The sequence below is a fragment of the Gobio gobio genome (genome assembly GCF_949357685.1).
Source record: "Gobio gobio genome assembly, chromosome: 2".
Lineage (NCBI taxonomy): Eukaryota > Metazoa > Chordata > Actinopteri > Cypriniformes > Gobionidae > Gobio > Gobio gobio.
Window position 1 is genome coordinate 5,715,780 of NC_137098.1, and position 24,866 is coordinate 5,740,645.

Sequence of the window (24,866 nt, forward strand, 5' to 3'; positions counted from 1 at the left end):
CAATTTTAATAACTCTTTTTATTATCGAGCACGCCGCAACAGTAGACTGTATTTTATGATACTGATCTAGCTGATTTGGACGTTAAGTCTGGGCTTTTAGGGAGGAAAGAAAGCGCACCGCTGTGAAGGAAAGAAATGCACTAAAATCGCACAGCTCTAGTCTCTTGCTGTAGGGTTTCTGCCTGCGCTCTCAGCAAAGACATTGCAGATTTATTGTCCTTTTCAGACACCTGGTAGAACTGCCAGACCGGTGAATGTAGTGATTAAATTTTAGCTGCGCATTGAAAAATTGTCTCACAAGTTTTGCGTCTGCCTTTATAGAGATCAAACTATATAAAGCTATTATCGGCTGATAACGATAAATTGGAGCTCCCTTAGTTTTTTTAACTTTTTTAGTGTTCGATTAAAAAAAACACCTAAACATCTCAGAGAAACCGGATGATTTGTCCATTGATATGATCTTTCTTTAATACAAATTGAAAGTGTAGTGGTTGAATCTAGTGTTGGTGTAAGTCAGGTGCATGATGCCATCTGCTGCAGCTTCCTGTCTGGCAGTGCCACCTGCTCAGTGTATGTGTGAGCGCTCATGGCCATGTGTGTGCCAGAACTGGAGTTAAATGTAAAATGTGAGGTTGCAATGGTGTTCTGGATGGTTGCTGGGATATTACTTACCCGGTCAGAAGAGCCAACCACCGAAGTCTCTGATATTCTGGTCCCTAGGTCTGCCAGGCAAAACCGTATAGCATGATTTTTGAGATATCATAATATAATATAGGGCTTTGGACAACTCCCTGTCCTTATGAGCAATAGAAATAGTAATAGCAATTTTAATCCAACCATCTACCAGAGCAGCACTGAATGCACAGATTTGTTGTCAGATTTTCACTACTTTTCTGTGAAATTAGTATCTTTCTGAGATGAAGCCAGTGTCTCTCTCAATTCTCTATGGGCCATTGATGTAGTCTTTGCTCCTCTTGTACGAAAATGGCCTGTAAACACTTTATTTTGGCAGACGTGTTCTAGTTAAAGCTGCTAGACGGGTCTGATTGGAGGCTTTTTTGAAGCCTCACTTCTCGCTGCCATCTGGACTAGCACATGGTGAATAGGCAAACACGGTTGCTTATCTTCACTTATTGTTAGAGCTGATTGCTGAGTTTATTAAGTTACAGACAGGGAGTTTGTTGCACAGTCTGTGAAACTTGCTCATTATAATTTTTTTGTAAGGGAATATATGCTCCCATACTCATTAGTGGAATGCAGCATTGTTTTCCCCCTTAGCTCTCGATTTGGCATGCTGTGAAACTGTAATTGCAGAGATTTTATGTAGATTTGCTCATGATCTTTAGATTAAAAAGCACAGAATTGGTCTGTGGATGAAAACAAGGAATTTATGAATGACAACTGAAAGAGACCTTCAAACGTCCTAGCAATCACCCATTACACCTCAGCAAATGCTCTAAAAACTACTCTGAACATTGTAGCAACTGCACAGCAAGACAGTGGCAACTATTCACCCTTGTAACTGCACAACAATGTGCGCCTTAGCAACTGCATAGCATCACCCTGTTGACTACCCATAACACACTAGCAACCTCTTAACTAGGAACTGAAGACTATTCAGAAACCACATTGCAACACCCTGGTATGGCAACCACCCATAAAACCCTTGCAACAACAGAACAATGCGCTAAATACTACTCCGTACACCCTAGCAACGGCATAGCAGCAACCTGGTGACTAACTATAACACACTAGCAAACTCTTAACTAAGAACTGAAGACTATTCAGAAACCGCATTGCAACACTCTGGTATGGCAACCACCCATAAAACCCTTGCAACAACAGAACAATGTGCTAAAGACTACTCCGTACACCCTAGCAATGGCATAGCAACACCCTGGTGACTACCCATAACACACTAGCAACCTCTTAACTAGGAGTAAAGACTATTCCGAAACCTCATTGCAACACCCTGGTATGGCAACCACCCATAAAACCTTTGCAACAACAGAACAATGTGATAAAGACTACTCCGTACACCCTAGCAACGGCATAGCAGCAACCTGGTGACTAACTATAACACACTAGCAAACTCTTAACTAAGAACTGAAGACTATTCAGAAACCGCATTGCAACACTCTGGTATGGCAACCACCCATAAAACCCTTGCAACAACAGAACAATGTGCTAAAGACTACTTTGTACACCCTAGCAACTGCATAGTAACACCCTGGTGACTAACTATAACACACTAGCAACCTCTTTACTAGGAACTAAAGACGATTCAGAAATCCCATTGCAACACCCTGGTATGGCAACCACCCATAAAACCCTTGCAACAACAGAACAACGTGCTAAAGACTACTCTGTACACCCTAGCAACGGCATAGCAACACCCTGGTGACCACCCATAACACACTAGCAACCTCTTAACTAGGAGTAAAGACTATTCTGAAACCTAATTGCAATACACTGGAATGGCAACCACCCATAAAACCCTTGCAACAACAGAACAATGCGTTAAAGACTACTGTGTACACCCCTGCAACTGCATAGCAACACCCTGGTGACCACCCATAACACACTAGCAACCTCTTAACTAGGAACTAAGACTATTCAGAAACCACAGTGCAACACCCTGGCATGGCAATCACCCATAAAACCCTTGCAACAACAGAACAATGCACTAAAAACTACTCGAAAAACCCTAGCAACTGCATAGCAACACCCTGGTGACCACCCATAACACCTTAGTAACAATGCACTAAAGACTATTAAGAACGCCTTAGCAACCACATTGCAACACCCTGGCATGAGATCCACCCATAAAACTCTTACAACAACAGGACAATGTGCTAAAGACTACTCTGAACACCCTAGCAACTGCATAGCAACACCCTGCTGACCACCTATAACACACTAGCAACCTCTTAACCAGGAACTAAAGACTATTCAGAAACCACATTGCATCACCCTGGTGTGGCAACCACCCATAAAACCCTTTCAACAAAAGAACAATGCGCTAAAGACTATGTAGAACACCCTAGCAATTGCCTAGCAACACCCTGATGACCACCCATAACACCTTAGCAATACTGCACTAAAGACTATCAATAACGCATTAGCAACCACATTGCAACACCCTGGCATGGCAACCACCCATAAAACCCTTGCAACAACAGAAAAATGTGCTAAATACCATAGAAACTGCATAGCAACACCCTGGTGACTACCCATAACACCCTAGCAACAATGCACTAAAGGCTATTAAGAATGCCTTAGCAACATCCTGGCATTGGAACCACCCTTAAAACCCTTGCAACAACAGGACAATATGCTAAAGACTACTCGGAACTACCTAGCAACTGCATAGCAATACCCTGGTGACCACCCATAACACCCTAGCAACAATGCACTAAAGGCTATTAAGAATGCCTTAGCAACATCCTGGCATGGGAACCACCCTTAAAACCCTTGCAACAACAGGACAATGTGCTAAAAACTACTCTGAACACCCTAGCAACTGCATAGCAACACCCTGGTGACCACCCATAACACCCTAGCAACAATGCACTAAAGGCTATGAAGAATGCCTTCGCAACAGAATGCCTTTTTGCTCTGCATTTCACCCATCCAAGTGCACACACTCAGCAGTGAGTACTGAACACACACACACACCGTGAACACACACCCAGAGCAGTGGGTAGACATTTTTCAGGGAGCGATTTTCTGCCGGTACTGAGACTTGAACCTGCGATCTTCGGGTTATAAGTCCGACTCTCTAACCAATAGGCCTTGGATAATGGTTTTTCATTATCCAAGATTATTAAAAATTTCATTTTTTCATTTGCATTAAAAAAATCTATCCACTATCCCGTAGCCTTGCCCCGCCCTCTTTTTTATACCCCCCCCCCCCCCCCCCCATGCACCCTCCTCCTAGTGTGGGAACCAGCAACCACTTAGCAACACCCTGGCAACCACCCACAACAACACCCTAGCACAATTTGTGCAGCACTATGAGTGTAAATGTGGGTCAACACCACAAGCATTAAAAGATGTGTTAGTCATATAGCCGGTGTGAGATCAGGACGTGTGACCTGACAGTTTGATGCCGTCTCGCGGTTTGAGCTTGTTTACTTTCCCTAGATTAATTTGAATTCCATATTTGCATGTAAATGCTTGCTTTTCCTGGCAGTGACTTATTATTGTTATTAAGGATTCATGGCAACTGGAAAAATGCAACATTTTTCATTCCCTTTTTTCTTTCCCTTCCAAAAACCTTGTATGGCACAAACACCCCTGCACACAACCCATTTCCCAGCATCTGTTTCTAAACAGAGCTGCAGGTTGTGTGTGTGTGTGTGTGTAGCAGTGGGAAAGGTGGTGGAGTGAAGAAAAGCCGGACGAGAGCTTGGACGCACTGTAGATGTCACACATGGGGGTTGATGCTTGCTGGACTTTACAAGCGGGCTCCACAGTTAGAGGTTCGCGTGTAGAAAAGTGATAGACGAAGATTCGATGTGTGTCTGAGCACAGACAAGGTGATGCATCTGAGAGGGTACAATGCTGATTTGGGCTATATTTGTGTTTATATCTCAGCCGAGGAGCCTGTGGAGCCATAAAACATAAATAGTATGTCTCCGCTGAGGCCTCTCACTGTGTTCATATGACACTTTAACTAGGCCTGTGTGCCAGACACCGCTAACAGCAGAGCAAATATGCTTGGCTTATTTATGGCCACAGAAAGAGCCCTCGAGCAGCTTTCCAACATCTCTGCTTTGTTTACAAGATTCATCACTCAATGCTAGGAATATTGATGTGATTTAGTTGACATTGCGAAGCCTGTAGCTGTAACTAAACTCAAAGGAATTATTCTGTTTGAGAATGAAGAAATGTAATTTCACCAAAATAAGAAAGAAACTAGTTTTATGATGCACCAGATGACCGTGTTGGAAATGCATTACTAGATTACTGAATCAACTTTTCTTCAACTTCAGACATTTCCATCTCCCAGCGGTTGATTTTTAATCAAATTATTCAATTGGATCACAGTGATTTGTATAGTGGCTTCATGTTGACTTTATACTTGTGCCAGACACAAACTTTCAGTGATTTGGTATTATTACAGGTTTAACTGTGATTTATAAACTATGATAATCTAAAGAAAGAGTGACTTAGGGCCCTTTCACTCCTACCTTATTCAGTATTTAGTTCGATTACACCAGAAGTAACTGTAATTCAATTACAGAAAAGATCAGAGTAATCCCTCTTAAAGTAATTAAGTTAGTTACTAGTTACATCTAGTTAAGGGTCTTACTCAGGTTCTCAATAGTGTAGTATCTCTGTTTGTACTACTACCTTTATTAACCCCCCGGAGTCATGTGGAGCAGTTTTATAATGGATGGATGCTCTTTTCTGGGCTTCAAATTTTGGGATCCCATTCACTGCCATTATAAAGCTTGGATTAGCCAGGACATTTTTTTTATTTTTTATACACTCACCTAAAGGATTATTAGGAACACCTGTTCAATTTCTCATTAATGCAATTATCTAATCAACCAATCACATGGCAGTTGCTTCAATGCATTTAGGGGTGTGGTCCTGGTCAAGACAATCTCCTGAACTCCAAACTGAATGTCAGAATGGGAAAGAAAGGTGATTTAAGCAATTTTGAGCGTGGCATCGTTGTTTGGTGCCAGACGGGCCGGTCTGAGTATTTCACAATCTGCTCAGTTACTGGGATTTTCACGCACAACCATTTCTAGGGTTTACAAAGAATGGTGTGAAAAGGGAAAAACATCCTGTATGTGGCAGTCCTGTGGGCGAAAATGCCTTGTTGATACTAGAGGTCAGAGGAGAATGGGCCGACTCATTCAAGCAAATAGAAGAGCAACTTTGACTGAAATAACCACTCGTTACAACCGAGGTCTGCAGCAAAGCATTTGTGAAGCCACAACACGCACAACCTTGAGGCGGATGGGCTACAACAGCAGAAGACCCCACCGGGTACCACTCATCTCCACTACAAATAGGAAAAAGAGGCTACAATTTGCACAAGCTCACCAAAATTGGATAGTTGAAGACTGGAAAAAGGTTGCCTGGTCTGATGAGTCTCGATTTCTGTTGACACATTCAGATGGTAGAGTCAGAATTTGGCGTAAACAGAATGAGAACATGGATCCGTCATGCCTTGTTACCATTGTGCAGGCTGGTGGTGGTGGTGTAATGGTGTGGGGATGTTTTCTTGGCACACTTTAGGCCCTTAGTGCCAATTAGGCATCGTTTAAATGCCACGGCCTACCTGAGCATTGTTTCTGACCATGTCCATCACTTTATGACCACCATGTCCCCATCCTCTGATGGCTACTTCCAGCAGGATAATGCACCGTCACAAAGCTTGAATCATTTCAAATTGGTTTCTTGAACATGACAATGAGTTCACTGTACTAAAATGGCCCCCACAGTCACCAGATCTCAACCCAATAGAGCATCTTTGGGATGTGGTGGAACGGGAGCTTCGTGCCCTGGATGTGCATCCCACAAATCTCCATCAACTGCAAGATGCTCTCCTATCAATATGGGCCAACATTTCTAAAGAATGCTTTCAGCGCCTTGTTGAATCAATCCCACGTAGAATTAAGGAGAAAGGGGGTCAAACACAGTCTTAGTATGGTGTTCCTAATAATCCTTTAGGTGAGTGTATAACTCTGATTGTATTAGTCTGAAAGAAGAATGTCATATACATCTAGGATGGCTTGAGGGTGAGTAAATCATGGGGGAATGTTCATTTTGGGGTGAACTATCCCTTTAATAGTCTCATTTTTGCTCACCATTGAAACAAAGTGCTAGTGCTGGTACCTTTTTCGTGTCTACTAATACTTTTCTCAAAGGAGCACAGTGATATTTTTGGTATTGGGACTGAGCATGACAAATGGGACTGAAGTGCATGTCAGAAAATAAATGATTTAGCTGATGGACTTGGAGCTCTTTGATGGAGCAGGCGGAGGTTTAGCAGGTGCAGGAGGGAATGGGGCGGCTGCTTGCTGACCCCGAGGGCTGCTATTGCTGGGTGTAGACATACAGTAATGACGTGCCAGATGGGCCTTCGCAGCGAACACAGAGGAAGTCCCCTGCCAGCCTCACGCTGCGACCCGTAATCCTGCGCTTTCGTGCTGGGCGGCACGTCCCGCCGAGGTGCCCGTTTCTCCCCCTAGATCTGCCCTGCTGCTCCGGCTTTTATCTCTCAGACTATGGAAGAAGACGTCTCAGGAGACGAAGCGCTGCGCTGCATCATGTGAGAGACCTGTTTAATCTCAACAGGGGTGTTGATGGCCTTTAATCCGTCATCCTCTCATATTCATGATGTTTACTTTGAAGAGATAGACTGCTGTCACCGCTGCAGTGGCGCATGCTTCAGATCCAATGCAAGACCGCTGCGGGCCAGCCCTATCTCCAATCAAAAATGACAAAGACTATCGTGTACTTGGCTTCTTGAATATCATAGTGACTCTGCTTATTAAAAAAGAAAACGGTTCTTTTTGTGTCTTTCCCTTGCTTTGTCTATATTTGCTTCAACAAAATGGATTGAATTGGCAGGAAAAGGCTGAAGATAGATTAAGGGCTCATATCATGAAATATCGAATTAATCTTTTTTGAAGCAAAAAACAACAACAAAAGAAAAGAAAAGAAAAAATTATCTGATCTTTTTAATGGGTTGTGTAACTTTCTGTGTGTTTTGCCATTTATTTACACGACTACTGCGTTTTGGGGGCTGAAAACTGGTTTCAAAGTGCACATTTTTGGAAACTATACTGTTATCGCCTCGTTTCTGCTACGGAATAAGAAATAAAAAAAGTAATTGAGACTTTTTGTCTCACAATTGCAAATTTGCATCTCACAATTCTGACTTTATAACTTGTTATTTTGAATTTATAACACAATTCGGGCTTTATAAATTGTAATTTTGAATTTATAACACAATTCTGACTTTATTACTTACAATTCTGACTTTATAACTGGCAATTATCAGAGAATTTAGATGTAAACTCAGAAAAAAAGAAAAGTCAGAATTGTGAGACAAAAAGTTGCAATTACCTTTTTTCATTGGGAGGTTATATCAGAATTGTGAGTTACAAACTGAGAATTGCAAGACATAAAGTCAGAATTACAAGATATAAATTCAGACTTTTTCCCCTCACAATTCTGAGATGATTGAGAGTTATGAAATTGGTATTATGAGAAATAAAGTCAGAATTGTGAGTTATGAATTCAGAATTGTCAGTTATAAAATCAGAAATTAGTAATAGAGTCAGAATTTTGAGATATAATCTTGCAATTGTGAGTTATAAAGTCAGAATTGAGTAATAATTCAGAATTGTGAATAAAGTCAGAATTGTGAGTTATGAATTTAGAAATGAGTAATATGTCAAAACTGTCAGATATAAACGTGGAATTGCAAGAAATTACAAGATATAAATTCAGACTTTTTTCTCACAATTCTGAGATAATTGAGAGTTATGAACTTGGTTTTATGAGAAATAAAGTCAGAATCTTGAGATATAAACTTGAAATTGTGAGTTATAAAGTCAGAATTGTGAGTTATGAATTCATAAATGAGTAATAATGTCAAAATTGTGACATTTAAACTTGAAATTGTGAGATGTAAAGTCAGAATTGTGAGTTATAAAATCAGAAATAAGTAATAAAGTCAGAATTTTGAGATATAAACTTGCAATTGTGAGATATAAACTTGAAATTGTGAGTTCTAAAGTCAGAATTGTGAGATATGAACTTGCAATTTTGAGTTATAAAGTCTGAATTGAGTAATAATTCAAAATTGTGAATAAAGTCAGAATTGTGAGTTATGAATTCAGGTGAGTTATAAAATCAGAAATGAGTAATAAAGTCAGAATTGTGAGAAATAAACTTGGAAAAATGTTCTGAGAATTGCGAGTTTATATCTGCAATTCTGTCTATTTTCCCAGAATTGTGAGATATCATCTCACAATTGCTAGTTATAAAGTCTAAATTGTAAGATAAAAACTCACAGTTGTGAGATAAATGACCAATTACCTTTTTTAACATATAAGAGATATAAGATATAAGAGAGTAAAACCTAGAGAAGTGTGATTTGGCAGGCCAGTTCTCCTCTTCAAACACACTCCTATAGCGCTGTTGGCCAGTGTCTATAGATCAAGAGCTGCTCCACATGTCAGCATCAGTCAAACCTGTCCGATTTCATGACACGAGTGCAGGTGAAGAACATCAACCCTAGCAAGAATGAATGATATAACCCACTTTTTATGCCTCCACACAATATGAAAAAGCCTTTCCACACCCCTCACGGTAACAGCATGTTCCTTCGGATCAATAGTGGAGAGGTTGGATTTAATGCCAATGGATGAAGTCTTTCTGTGTCGCATCTCCTGTACCGTGGCCATTTCAGTCTATACCCATCTGTGTAAGATGAAAGAAGGAGCTCACTAAGTGGTCATTAGGAGTGCACTGCGCACATGGAGGTGAATGAGGCCTACATTTATGTTTTTCCCATGTCCTCATGTTGTACAATTACCTACTTAGGATATTAGTGTGATTCTTGGTGACCTACATAGTATACAGTCATCATTGCTCTGAGCGACCGTTTCTGTTTAAAAGGAGAAGCTAATTTGCGTACTCCAGAAAGACCATTTGCGGAGTATTAAACGCATAATTACATCGATTTAAGTTAAGAATAATTATTTTACAATTCCGTTTTACACCAAAGACCGTCTGACCTTTTTGCTTCGCTTCAGTGTGTATCATTAATAAGGCGAAGTCACCATCTGTTCCAGTGGCACCAGCTATTGCTCTCCGCTATGAATAGAACCGGTATTAATCTTCTGCCGCTAACCACCGTACATCACATGACTGCATTCACCATCAGACAGACTGAAGTCGATGACAAATTTATGTTGCAATTTGGATGTCATGAGGATGGTAAAACTTCAGCTTGGTGTGTTTTTAAATAGTTTAGTGCTTGAAGTGGGCCGGCACGCCTATATTTCAGGGCCCTTTCACACCTACCTTGTTTGGTCCGGATTTTCGTACTTTTCAGTTTGGTCCGAATCAAAATTACAGGTGTGAAACCAAACTGACAAAAATTGGTCCGACGAAAAGAGGAAGTCTCGGTCCGGATCAAACTGAACAAAGGTTCGTTTTGTTTCTAGTGTGAAAGCATTTTCTGTATGGTTCGGACTTTCAGAGCATTTACAGGAAGTTCCTGTTTAAATATTATAATGTTATTTCTAAATTTCATCTCGGCTATATTGATTATGAAAAGTGCAAAGATGCGCAAAATGTCAGAAGACAGAAGGTCAGAAATGATTGTGAGCACTTCATCAAGTTTTGTTTTGTAGAAAGCCTTTCTTTAAAGTGAATTTTGTTTTGTATAAATTGTATCTTAATCAATGTTTCATCAGCCAATTGCCTGGATTTAATAAAAAAGAAGCAAAAAGGCTATAGCAGACGATAATCGTGACATGAAGGCGCCGGCGCGATCACTTGCATTGCTATTGAACATGTCTAAATAAACCCAAACTCAGCCTCACAGACATGGGAAATATGTGTATAGAAAGCTTGAAATGTCCACTTTTAAATGAAACAATTAGAAACAAAAATAAATAGTCAAGCAATGCGCACTGTTCAATAGTGGCAACGATACGCGTCTGTTCATTCACTCTTGTCAAAGACGCTGACGTCAGACCCACATCCGTTTACAAACCAATCAATGTCAAGATGCCGCCCACACAGATGATGACGAGTGGACACAAGTGTGTCATATACAGTTCTTTAGTGCGCTCGCATAATTGCGAACCAGACAAAAACTAACCGAATGTATAAAATGTATCAAAACACTTTGGTTCAGACGTTGGTGCGGACTTTCAGGTGTGAAAACACCCTTAATCTGTAGCGTACCCTCCCTTTTTCTTGCATACCGGCACTTCTCACAACCTCTGACCGCCCACACCGAAACATAAAATCAGGCTATTACAATCCAACGCTCTCCATTCTCTCCCTCCCATAGTTGCCAAGTCCGCGTATAACACGCGACTTTGGGCTTCTTTTTTTGGCAAGTCGCATTAAAAAATCGCGAGTCGCGTTTTTTTGTTCTTATTTTAAAAAATATGGTTGCTTGTTAGGAAAATATAATAAGCAACTTCGTTTCTTTACATTTATGGTCGCTGTTTTGTCCAATACATTGACTGACACTGTCTTCTCACAGCTTATAGCCATTCAGTGCAACGATACAAGTGCTGTAGTAATCCGTCCTCATACATCCCGCCTCCATCTCCCCCCATTGAAGAAGAATCGTGTTCAACGTGCAGGCATGTGACGTTATAAATGCACGTAATGATAGTTAGTAGATGTAGACATATACATTTTTACAAACAATGCCACCAGCAGAGATGTACAGAGATGGAGAGGAAACAGGGAGGAGAGGCTCCTAATTCACCCTTCGCCGCAAGTTTGATTGACAGGCGATCTGACCAATCACATCGCTGAATCTGCCGTTTTGTCAAACAAAGCAGTCAGGAGAGTTAGTAGATTAACGTCGGTGGACTTGAACTTTGAAAAACGGTGTGTACCGACGTCTTTCCGTGGTTGAAACAACATTTCTTTTTGTGTTCATTCATGTTTATTTAGTGCTTATCAATGAACTTTAACTGAGGCGCTACAGCGATCACGACACATTAAAGAGCCACAAAACGCTATTTATTGTTTAGAATTCTTTTAAAAATAGTTGAGACTTTGTTTCATATCAAAAGTAACTTGTTCTGTCCTGTCTGTCGGTGTGTTGTTAGTGTCCTCTTTGCTCCGCGACGTGAGATTTGTGTGTGTGTGCGGTGTGAGAGCGCCATGGCTTGTCGGACATAGCAACAGTAACTAAAGGGGGCGGGTCTTTGCGAACGGTCAATTTAATTAAAAAAATATTTGTAGGCCTATAATGTATTTAAAATTACTGGCTATTGTTTAAAAAAAAAACAAGTATACTAATAATAACAGTAGGTATGGTTCGAATTTATTTTATATAAATAAATATGTGGCTATATTGCAGCGCTGCTTTGCCTGTGTCCCAATGTGCATACTCTCCATCCTAAATAGTATGTGACATTAGTGATTTTCAATACTATTTAGGGAAGATAGTATCTGCACATTGAGATGCAGGGCTTATCTTTTCTCGCTTTCGCTGTGTGTGTGTGTGTGTGTGTGTGTGTGTGTGTGTGTGTGTGTGTGTGTGTGTGTGTGTGTGTGTGTGTGTGTGTGTGTGTGTGTGTGTGTGTGTGTGTGTGTGTGTGTGTGTGTGTGTGTGTGTGTGTGTGTGTGTGTGTGTGTGTGTGTGTGTGTGTGTGTGTGTGTGTGTGTGTGTTCACTACTCGCTGCTCCTAATATGTGTGCACTAACTCCGACTATGGGTTACTATAATTGGCCTTTACGTCACTTTTTCTCTTTTTCCATCTCCAAACCTCTTCTGTTCACAGCTGATCGGAGGATATTGTGTGCCCTTTATTGCAATTTGATGATTTTTGTAAAATCAGATCTGTTTTTGCTTTTCAAACTCCGAGAGGCTTCAGTTTAATATGTTGCAGGCTCATTTATTGATATGATATTGATGATAATGAATAATATAATAATATTGGGCTTGTTTTTGAAGCTACGGTGGTTTATTTGTCTGGCGAGAGTTGGCAACACTGCTCCCTCTTTGTCATTTCTGACTTATAACGAAAAACAGAACAATGTCTAAAAGCTGCTGTGTGACAGGGTGTACAGCAAACAAGCTTCTCGACAGCCGATTAATGACCGCTGCAATCAAATTTGACCTCAGACGAAATTCTGGCAGTGTCTGAAGATTTGGCGCACAATCCTGCAGTGTGACTTCTCATAGGACGACCGTCAAATTATCTTAGTTTTTCAAATCAAACCATGACCAAAATGAGCGCTAGAGATTTATTTGTAGCCACCATTTCAATCCCGTCACCGAACGTGTCATTGATTGATGATATAAAACTCCGGACGAGTTTTCAGTTTTTATTGCGGCTTGACTATCGTCCAGTCTGACATTAAAGGGTTAGTTCATCCAAAAATGAAAATTCTGTCATTAATTACTGACCCTCATGTCGTTCGACACCCGTCAGACCTCCGTTCATCTTCAGACACAAATGAAGATATTTTAGTTGAAATCTGATGGCTCTGAAAGGCCTCCTTTGGCACAATGTACTTTACACTCTCAAGACCCTTAAAAGGCACTAAAGACGTCGTTACAAAGTCCATCTCACTACAGTGGTTCTACAATAACTTTATGGAGTGACGAGAATAGTTTTTGTGCGCAAAAAACCCTAAATAACGACTTATATAGTGATGACGATTTCAAAACATGGCATCATGAAGCTTCGAAGCGTTATGAATCAGTGAGTCGATTCAGCAGTTTGAATCGCCAAAGTTACGTGATTTCAGCAGTTTGACACGCGATCCGAATCATGATTCGACTCAGTGATTCAGAACGCTTCGAAGCTTCATGATGCCATGTTTTGAAATCGGTCATCACTATATAAGTCGTTATTTAGGGGTTTTTTTGCGCACAAAAACTATTCTTGTCACTCCATAAAGTTATTGTAGAACCACTGTAGTGAGATGGACTTTGTAACGACGTCTTTAGTACCTTTTAAGGGTCTTGAGAGTGTAAAGTGCATTGTGCCAATGGAGGCCTTTCAGAGCCATCAGATTTCAAATAAAATATCTTCATTTGTGTCTGAAGATGAACAGAGGTCTGACGGGTGTCGAACGACATGAGGGTAAGTAATTAATGACAGAATTTTCATTTTTGGGTGAACTAACCCTTTAATGACAACTGAGATCTTACAGTGTGACATGATTACAGCGGTGGATCATGTTCGTACAGTCTGACAAGCAGCAATCATAAAGGACTATTATAAATCGCACAGTGTGCACCCGGATTAACTTGTAGAATTTATAATAGATAATCTGTTAAGGCAATAGATTTTTCACTAACTGTGGCAAGTTTTATCTCTATAGTTTCTAAATGTGTAGGTTGCCCCAGAAAAGCTTCAGAGAGAATGTCACGCAGCACACAAAGCTGAACCCCAGATAAATGCTGAGTGATATCATTTTTTTTTTCTCCCTGCGGCTAGACAGATGAACATTGATGGCTCGTCTTTGTGGAAAACTGTAATTGCTACAACTAATGTTTAATTTGTTCTCCGTCTAATGGATTTTGTCATTTAGGGGAAGCTATAAGCTAATGAGGGCTGCTATTAGTGTATATTATAGAGCTGTGCATTATCAGTCTCTTCTCCCACTGTCTGTTCAGAGACATGAAGAGCACATCTCAACACAATACATCTCTCAGAACTGATATAAGGTGCTTTTAAACACTCACTTTTATAGCTCAAGAGGCTTAATGAAGGCCTCGGATATATCAAGTCTCCTAAAACCCCTTAGAGAACATGAAATAGGGAGATTTTTGGCATGGCAACTTCACACCACAGTATATGTACTCAACCAAACCCATGTGACATTCTTCCCATCAAGAAAAAGCGCCATGCCAGGTTGTTGACACATTTTTAGCGAATAACGATATACATTTTTGTACATACTATTTTAAAAGTGCTTTCGATTCAGCTTTCCATCATTTTTCTCCAACTACATGCCTGACATTCCTCCATTATGATTGCAATATTACTGTTTTAATTGTATTTTTTATCAAATACCAACCCTAAATTTTTTAGCCATAACGTACCTGCAATTTAGTAAAATTGTACCAAAAAGAAGGAAATTAGAAAAAAATAATAATAATAATAATAAAAAAAAATATATATATATATATATATATATATATATATATATATATATATATATATATATATATATATATATATATATATATATATATATATATATATATATATATATATATATATATATATATATATATATATATATATATATATATACATATATATATATATAATATATATTTATTCATCACAATTTATGATTATTTAAATAAATAATTGTATTACTATGTATTATTTAAAATTATTTTTCCTTAAAACAAAGCTTGTTTTTCATTATCATATCTCATTCATCCATCCATCCATCCATCCATCATCGAGATGTATGATATATATATATATATATATATATATAAATCATAGTATTACTATATAATTTTTACTATTTAATAAGACATGAAGAGCACATCTCAACACAATACATCTCTCAGAACTGATATAAGGTGCTTTTAAACACTCACTTTTATAGCTCAAGAGGCTAAATGAAGGCCTCGGATATATCAAGTCTCCTAAAATCCCTTAGAGAACATGAAATAGGGAGATTTTTGGCATGTGAATGCTCTGCAGACCCAAAAGCTTGGATTGTTCCCAACTTCACACAAAAGTATATGTACTCAACCAAACCCATGTGACATTCTTCCCATCAAGAAAAAGCGCCATGCCAGGTTGTTGACATTTTTAGCGAATAACGATATACATTTTTGTATATACTATTTTAAAAGTGCTTTCGATTCAGCTTTCCATCATGTTTCCACCTCAGCTGTTTTTCTCCAACTACATGCCTGACATTCCTCCATTATGATTGCATTTTTTCATGATTATTTCACTGTTTTGTTGATTTCCTGTCATGGAAGCCATTGTGTTATGTTTTTTTGTTTGTTTGTTTGTTTTTCTTTTTATGTGTTCTCCTGTGTTTTGCTCTCCACCCCTCCCTCCCTGTATTTCTGTGTGACTTCACTATCCGCTCCCCCTCCACCCTTTATTCCTGCTTTCACTCACACACCCCACTGTCTGCACTCAAAGATGTATCCCTCCCCTCACCCCCTCCTCCCACCTCACTGACCCGTGCCACTACTGACCATCTAATGCCAGGCTCCAGAGGCGGCGCTGGCCCCACGCCCTCCGCCCCCCGTGACGTCGTGGCCTCCCTGGTCTCCACCCGCTTCATCAAGCTCACCTGGCGTCTTCCCGCTGAACCGCATGGAGAGGATGTCACCTACTCAGTGTACTACAGCCTGGAGGGCACTAACAGGTAGGCCATTTGTACTGTTTTGAAAGGTTGGGGTCATTAAAATGGAAACAAATTTCTACTTTTATTCTGCTTGGATTCATTAAATTAATCAAAAGTTGCAGTAAACGTTTGTTATGCAAAACATATATATATATATATTTCAAATAAATGCTGTTCTATTCTATTAATCAAAGAATCCTGAAAAAACAAATTAGCAGTTTTCACAAATATATTTAGCAGCACAAATGTTTCTTGAGTATCAAATCCTCATATCAGAATGATTTCTGAAGGATCATGTGACACTGAAGACTGGAGTAATGATGCTGAAAATTCAGCTTTACATCACAGAAATAAATTACACTTTACTATATATTCACATAGAAAAAGGCTATTTTAGATTTTACAAATATTTCACAATATTACTGTTTTAATTGTATTTTTTATTAAATACCAACCCTAAATTTTTGAGCCGTAACGTACCTGCAATTTACTAAAATTGTACCAAAAAGAAGGAAATTAGGAAATATATATATATATATTAATCATAATTTACAATTATTTAAATTAATCATTATATTACTATGTATTATTTTTAATTATTTGTGCTTAAAACAAAGCTTGTTTTTCATTATCATATCTCATTCATTCATCCATCCATCATCTATATATATATATAAATCATAGTATTACTATATAATTTTTACTATTTAAAATTACTTCAAAAAGTACTGCGTTACAGTAAGGAGAATTACAAAAATGGTTATGGTTATGAGAAGTTTTGTGCTTACTTGTATCATAAATGCAAAAAATTGTCTTGTTTTTTTGTGCAAATAAATACATTTTATATATATATATATATATATATATATATATATATATATATATATATATATATATATATATATATATATATATATATATATATATATATATATATATATATATATATAATAATAGTCTCATATGACACTTCTCTGATTATATATATAAAACATTAAAAATGTAATAAATATTTTATTAAAATTCTGACTAAGAAGTGAAATGTGACCCAGACATGTTTTCGTGTCCTTCACCCTCCAAGAAGCCTTTAATTATGGATGCTATTGATTATTGTATTCTGTTCATTTGTTGCTATTATTTTAAGTCGCATGTTGTTCTTATTAATATTTATAATGCAGTTCTGTATGAGTTGCTTTTGACTGCAGAAAAATAAGAGATGCTTTGAACCCACAAATCAGCAGTCAGCTCCTGTTTCAGTCTCATGTGACGCTTCTCTGATCCTGTACAGGGAGAGGATCGTGAACACCAGTCGTCCTGGGGAGATGCAAGTCACCATTCAGAACCTCATGCCAGACACCACGTATGCCTTCCGCGTGGTGGCGCACAACAGAAACGGCCCAGGAGAGAGATCAGCGCCTCTGAGGGTCGCCACCCAGCCGGAAGGTAAGAATGGTGTGGGAGCTGAAAGTTTGATAGAGAAAAATTAACCATGGGTCATTCAAAACTACAATCATTTACCGGTTGTAAAACAACCACAAAATGTACCTGTTGTAAAAGAAACTGTTGCTCTTATAAGATGTTCAAAGCACAGCCAAAGCACAGCCAAAGCATAACTGAAGCACAGCTGAAGCATTGCGCAGCACAGCCAAAACACAGCCAAAGCATAACTGAGGCACATCCGTAGCACAAACAAAGCATCAGAAGTACAGCCGTAGCACAGACGAAGCAGAGCCGAATTATAGCTGAAGCACAGCCGGAGGCATGGCCGAATTATAATTGAAGCATAGCCGAATTATAATTGAAGCACAGCCGAAGTAGTGCCGAAGTATAGCCGAAGCATAGCCAAATTATAATTGAAGCACAGCCGAAGCAGAGCCGAAGTATAGCCGAAGCATAGCCGAATTATAATTGAAGCACAGCCGAAGCAGAGCCGAAGTATAGCCGAAGCATAGCCGAATTATAATTGAAGCACAGTCAAAGCATAGCCGAATTATAGCCGAAGCACAGCCAAAGTATAGCCGAAGCATAGTCGAATTATAATAGAAGCACAGCCGAAGCAGAGCCGAAGTATAGCCGAATTATAGCTGAAGCACAGCCAAAGCATAGCCGAATTATAGCTGAAGCACAGCTGAAGTATAGCCGAATTATAGCTGAAGCACAGCCGAAGCATAGCCAAATTATAATTGAAGCACAGCTGAATTATAGCTTAAGCACAGACAAAGCACAGCCGAAGCATAGCCAAATAATAACTGAAGCACAGCCGAAGCACAGCCAAATTATAACTGAAGCGCAGCCGAAGCATAGCCGAATTATAATTGAAGCACTGCCGAATTATAGCTGAAGCACAGACAAAGCACAGCCGAAGCATAGCCAAATTATAACTGAAGCACAGCCGAAGCACAGCCAAATTATAACTGAAGCGTAGCCGAAGCATAGTCGAATTATAATTGAGGCAGAGCCGAAGTATAGCCGAATTATAGCCGAAGCAGAGCCGAATTATAGCTGAAGCACAGCCGAAACATAGCCGAATTATAGCTAAAGCACAGCCAAAGCATAGCCGAATTATAGCTGAAGCACAGCCGAAGGATAGCCGAATTATAGCTGAAGCACAGCCGAAGCATAGCCGAATTATAGCTGAAGCACAGCCGAAGCATAGCTGAATTATAGCTGAAGCACAACCAAAGCATAGCTGAATTATAGCTGAAGCACAGCTGAATTATAGCTGAAGCACACCCGAAGTATAGCCGAATTATAGCTGAAGCACAGCGGAAGCATAGCCGAATTATAGCTGAAGCACAGCCGAAGTATAGCGGAATTATAGCTGAAGCACAGCTGAATTATAGCTGAAGTACACCCGAAGTATAGCCGAATTATAGCTGAAGCACAGCGGAAGCATAGCCGAATTATAGCTGAAGCACAGCCGAAGTATAGCCGAATTATTGCTGAAGCACAGCTGAAGCACAGCCAAGGTATAGCCGAATTATAGCTGAAGCATAGCCGAAGCATAGCCGAATTATAGCTGAAGCACAGCCGAAGCATAGCCGAATTATAGCTGAAGCACAGCCGAAGCATAGCCGAATTATAGCTGAAGCACAGCTGAAGTATAGCGGAATTATAGCTGAAGCACAGCTGAATTATAGCTGAAGTACACCCGAAGTATAGCCGAATTATAGCTGAAGCACAGCGGAAGCATAGCCGAATTATAGCTGAAGCACAGCCGAAGTATAGCCGAATTATTGCTGAAGCACAGCTGAAGCACAGCCAAGGTATAGCCGAATTATAGCTGAAGCATAGCCGAAGCATAGCCGAATTATAGCTGAAGCACAGCCGAAGCATAGCCGAATTATAGCTGAAGCACAGCCGAAGCATAGCCGAATTATAGCTGAAGCACAGCCAAAGCATAGCCGAATTATAGCTGAAGCAGAGCCGAAGCACAGCCGAAATGTAACTGTAGCACAGCCGAAGCATAGCCGAATTAGAATTGAAGCATAGCTGAAGCACAGCCGAAGCATAGCCGAAATATAACTGAAGCACACCTGAATTATAATTGAAGCACAGCTGAAGCACAGCCGAAGCATAGCCGAAATATAACTGAAGCACAGCCGAAGCTCAACCAAAACAATGTTCCCTGCAATATGCATCCCGTTTTATTAACTGCTAGAGGGCCAAACGGTACATAGTGTAGCATTAACATTCTTATCATATCAGAAAATGTTCTAACGAGATTTATGGAGTTATTCAAATCTGATGTTTACTGACTCAACACAGTTACGCATTACGCTCTGACAGATTTCAGTTGGCAACAATGCATGAAATCAAGCTTACGCAGGAAGTGTTTACGCTCACGCACTTGTTTCGGGCCTAAGAGATTATGCTGAACATTTTCTCGGGAGGTTTTCTTTCCCAAAACCTCAGTTTAAAATCTCATCATAGAGGTAAGCACCTGCTGACTTTTAAGCAAACACGCAAACTCTTGCACAGCGCTGAAGGTGTATGGCCTGACTCCATCATCGTGAAACATTATCAGCCCAAACTCAGCGCAGGAGACGCTGTTTCTGGGTCAGACGTGCTCGTCTGCGCGTCCTTGGCTCTGGCTGCTGTAAGCACTTTATAATGTGTGTTAGCGGGATTCTGGCGCTCTCGGGAATCCTGCTGCGCGGAGATCAGCCTCTGAGGCCGACACACATATAGCTGTGAACATTATGAATGAATTTTAAACACACTCACACACTCGTAGAACGCTCTTAATCCAGTGTAGGCGCCCCGTCCCATCCTGGTTTCAAAAGCAGGCGTTGATGTTGGACAGAACGAGTGTCTGTGGGACTGAGATAAAGCGATTTCTCCCTCAGATGCCAGAAATGCCTGATCAAAGTTTGCAAAATGATTAATGTAAGACACAGAATGCAGTTTATATTTGAGCTTGAATATGACAGATGGTTCAGTGTAACCATAACTGGATGAGCATAGTTAAACGGTTGTTGCAGGCCTGTGGCGAAGTGGTTCAAGCCCCTGTGGAGCACAAAGGAGATATTATGAAGATCGTTCATGTTGCTCTTCCCATTACAGTGAAAGTATGTATATAGAGACTAGGGATCGACCGATATGGATTTTTTAGTGCCGGTGCCGATGCCGATACCGATTTTTTTTCATCAGCCTTAGCCGATGAGCGATACGGGCTGCCGATTTTCTTGAGCCGATACTGCTTTTGCTCCCTCAATTTACATCATAAAAATGACACAATGATCATGATGATAACAATTTAAAATTTACAATTTAAAAAAGGAACATTTATTGAACTAAAAAAAACTATATTTAACAAATAGTAAAAACAGGTGAGGTAGAACAAGAAACAAAAAGAGTTCAGTGGTGAAAATAAATATTTAAGCATAAATAAAATAATTACACTATCGCACAGTATCAACAAGCAAGCAGCATAATAAAGTGCACACTGACTGTACTATACTTCATTTTAAAACTATTTACAACCTAGTCATTTAATGGTTACACTCTAAAAAATGCTGGGTTAAAAATAACCCAAGTTGGGTTGAATATGGACTAACCCAGCAATTGGGTTGTTTTGACCCAGCGGTTGGGTTAAATGTTTGCTTAAAACAACCCAATCGCTGGGTTAGTCCATTTTCAACCCAACTTGGGTTATTTTTAACCCAGCATTTTTTAGAGTGTAGGTGCACTTAACTTAATCTCTTGTAGAGCAACACCAGCGGTAATTCAGGAAAAAATCTCCCAATGCTCCACGTGAAACTTCAGTCTTTCCACCTTTTACCATCGTGTCAATTCTCAGTTGATTTTGATTAATATGCGCGAGGGAGGGAGAGCAAGAGAGTTTGAAGACGGTGAGAGCTGCCCTGTGGACGCCTGTCTGTAAATAATGCAGGGGAAAAAATATCGGCGAACGCAGCAGCCTTGTATTGGCCGATGCCGATACACGTAAAAATCGCAAATATCGGCCCGATATATCGGTCTAACACTAATAGAGACTGTCATGTTCCAGAAAGGACATAAAGGCACCAGAAAGGTAGTCCTTACTAGGGATGCACGATATATTGGCCGACATATCGGTATCGGTTCATTTTTAAAGGTGCACTATGTAACTTTTCCGTCCGCTAGAGGTCACCTATTCAAAACAAAGGCTTAATTTGATGACGTAGTTTCTCACGATTTACAAATAGTTGGAAACATTTGGGATATTGTAAGTACTCAACTGAACAAAATATATAACACTGGCCTAGTGGTTTTGTGGATATTTTACTGAAAAAATGTTACATAATTTAGCTTTAATATTATCGTAATTGGCCTGATAAGATAATTTGTCCGATATATTAAAGAAGAATAAAGAATTATCAGTTATCGGTATTAGCCAAAATTTTAATTTCGGTGCATCTCTAGTCTCTAAGTACTATTTAAGGGTTATATTCCAAGTCTACTTAAGCCATATGATCACTTTATGGTGATTTCCAGCAAATAATTACCTATATTTTACTCACATAAAGTTATTGCATGAATTTAGAAGACTTGAATATAGTGCGTGAATCATATGAACCCTTTTCATGATTGTCATTTTTGGGGCTTGACAGTCCCTGTCCTTGTGAAAAGAAGTGTGCTTAATTGTATTAATGCCTTATTCTGCATGATCATATTCTACATCCCTTAATCATATCCAATAATACCTAAACTCAACAACTACCACACTAATTATTGTAAGTAATTAGGAGATTGTTGAGGCAAAAGTTGTAGTTAATAGTGAGAAGTGTGACGAAAGTAACAAAATAAAACAACAAAGTTATGTTTTTATTCTTGTTTAGATCATAATGGGGTATAATCAGGCAGCTATTTTGAGTAAAAAGACTTTTTTCAATATCAATAGACAGTGTGAAATAAATAATTAATAGAACTTATCCAGGGTATCGCCATATTGAAGTTTTGACAGGAATGAAAATGCGTTTGTAGCTACTGTTGTACACTATATTGAACAACATACTGATTGTTCCAGACTGTCCTCCAAAAAAAACGACTCTATAGGATGTTTTTCAAGCACCTTATTACGACCTTTATTTACGTTTTAAAGTCATGCGCCGTCTAGTTGGCGTGAAAATAATGACGTGTTACGTCTGAGTGACGTTACCAAACAAAATGAGTGTTCATTTAAATGCAAATGTGTGGACTTTTAACCTCCATTTGTCATATTTCCATTTAGCAAAAATCTTTTTTTATTAACAACTACATGTTGGGATAGGTAATTACATGATAGGTCCTTTTAGCAGTGTGTGCTTTTTACACTTTTAACTTTTTTACACTTATAACGTGCATTTGAAAACGCACTTCAAATCTTAAAAATATATATTAAAAACCTTTACTTCCAGATAATATAATATCAATGATATAAAAGGCAACGCAAGTGTCATAATTTAGTTTTTTAGCACGCTTAAGGACACTTTTAAAAAGTGCAATTCTTCTGTAAAGTACATTTGAAATAATTCAATGTTTTTATAATTGTTTGTTGTGCATTTAAAGAAATAATAACACACTAAAGCTGAATTATATTTTTAAATATTTAAAATGTACTAAAATGCAACTTTATCAAATGTGTAATTACAAATATATTTAAATACATGACTGACAAGTTTCAATATAAATTTAGTTTACCATAAATACTGGTAACACTTTAGAATAATGGTCATTAGTTAACATTAGTTAATATATTAACTAACATGAACTAACCATGAGCAGTACATTTGTTACTGTATTTGTTCATCTTTGTTAACGTTAGTTAATATAAATCCAGCTGTTCATGGTTTGTTCATTTTAGTTCACAGTGCATTAACTAAAGTTAACAAGATTTTAATAACGTATTAGTAAATGTTGAAATGAACATTAACAAAGATTAATAAACGCTTTATAAGTGCAGTTCATTATTAGTTAATGTTAACTAATGACCATTATTCTAAAGTGTTACCTAAATACTTATACAACTTAGACAATTACACACATTACATTACATATAAAGATATACTATAAGTGGATCAGAAAGTACTCTATAGTACGGTTATTGCATTAAATATCATTTATTTGTATGCGATTCCAGTTAAACATTACATTTAGTTTTGTACTTATATTATTTTAAAGTATATTTTTCCATAATAAGTGTACTTCTTTTTCACTGGAGTGATAACTCTACCCTATGTTTTATGGAAAAGAGCAGCGTGAATATTATTCATAATTTCTCCTGTTGAGTTCCATGGGAAAGGTACAGTCTCACAGGTGGTAAATTATGACACGATATTTAGCTGAACTCTTCAGGCTTCTCCGGTGGGATTGTCCCTTTAATGAGTGTATTGTGGGCTGCTTCGGATAAAAGTGTTGGCTCAATGACTGCTGGGCAGTTGTTTAATGTCTGTACTATTTAAATGATATTATATTTCATTTAATGTAGAGCTCAGTTTCGATTGGCGCTGCATGATGAGTCCCTGAAGGCATGTCAGTTGGAAAACAACACATTTAACGGACACTCATCGGAGCCTATAATTGAATGTAATGATTCATGACCCTAGCAAGTAAACAAAAGTTAAGCAACATAGAATCTCATTTCCATTCTCTCCGCTCTGCTGAGCAAATTAAATCACGTCAATCCTGCAGCCTGAGCTGGCGTGTGTTAGTCTGCTCTCTGCCAGAGGTGTGTGTCGACACACACTACTGACATATGCTCCGCGGAGGAGAGATATCACTCTCTCTGTTCAAGTCCATTTCAGAGAGCTTTACAAACACTCCTGCCAGAGCATCAGTGGACACATCACTGACAGACCAAAGCTGCTATGATCAAATAACATAAGATGAAATGAAATGATGAAATAAAATAAAAAAAGATGAATTAAGATGAAATGAAGTGATGAATGAAATGAAATAAGATTAAATTAAATTGTGAAATTAAATTAATTTAAGTGAAAAATTTTTATAAAATGCTATTAAATAAAATTGAATTACAATAAGGTTAAATTAAATTATGAAATTAAATAAAATCAAAAAATAAAATTAGAAGAAATTAAGTAAGATGAAAGGATTAAACGAAATAAAATAAAATAATAAAATTAAATGAAAATAATAAAATTAAAAAATTAAATAAAATACAATTTAAAAAAATAAAATACAAGATAATGAAAAATGAAATGAAATGATGAAATTAACTAAAATTTAATGGAAAAAAAATACAATGAAATCAAATGACATTAAATAATGAAATTAAATTAAATAAGGGAATAAAATTAAATGAA

The 24,866-nt window shown here is 38.5% G+C and overlaps 1 protein-coding gene across 14 annotated transcripts in view; it reads left to right on the plus strand.

The window, feature by feature from the left end:
• The window catches only part of neo1a (neogenin 1a), a 254,030-nt gene that overhangs the window by 179,654 nt on the left and 49,510 nt on the right, over positions 1-24,866 (plus strand). For 9 of the 14 annotated variants that reach the window (XM_079806553.1, XM_079806545.1, XM_079806558.1 and 6 more), the window contains exons 8-9: positions 15,873-16,101; positions 17,369-17,523. In XM_079806553.1, the coding sequence (XP_079662679.1) occupies positions 15,873-16,101; positions 17,369-17,523 (384 nt within the window). The remainder of the gene's footprint in view (positions 1-15,872; positions 16,102-17,368; positions 17,524-24,866) is intronic. The other 5 variants (XM_079806547.1, XM_079806548.1, XM_079806552.1 and 2 more) reach the window with 1 other exon arrangement.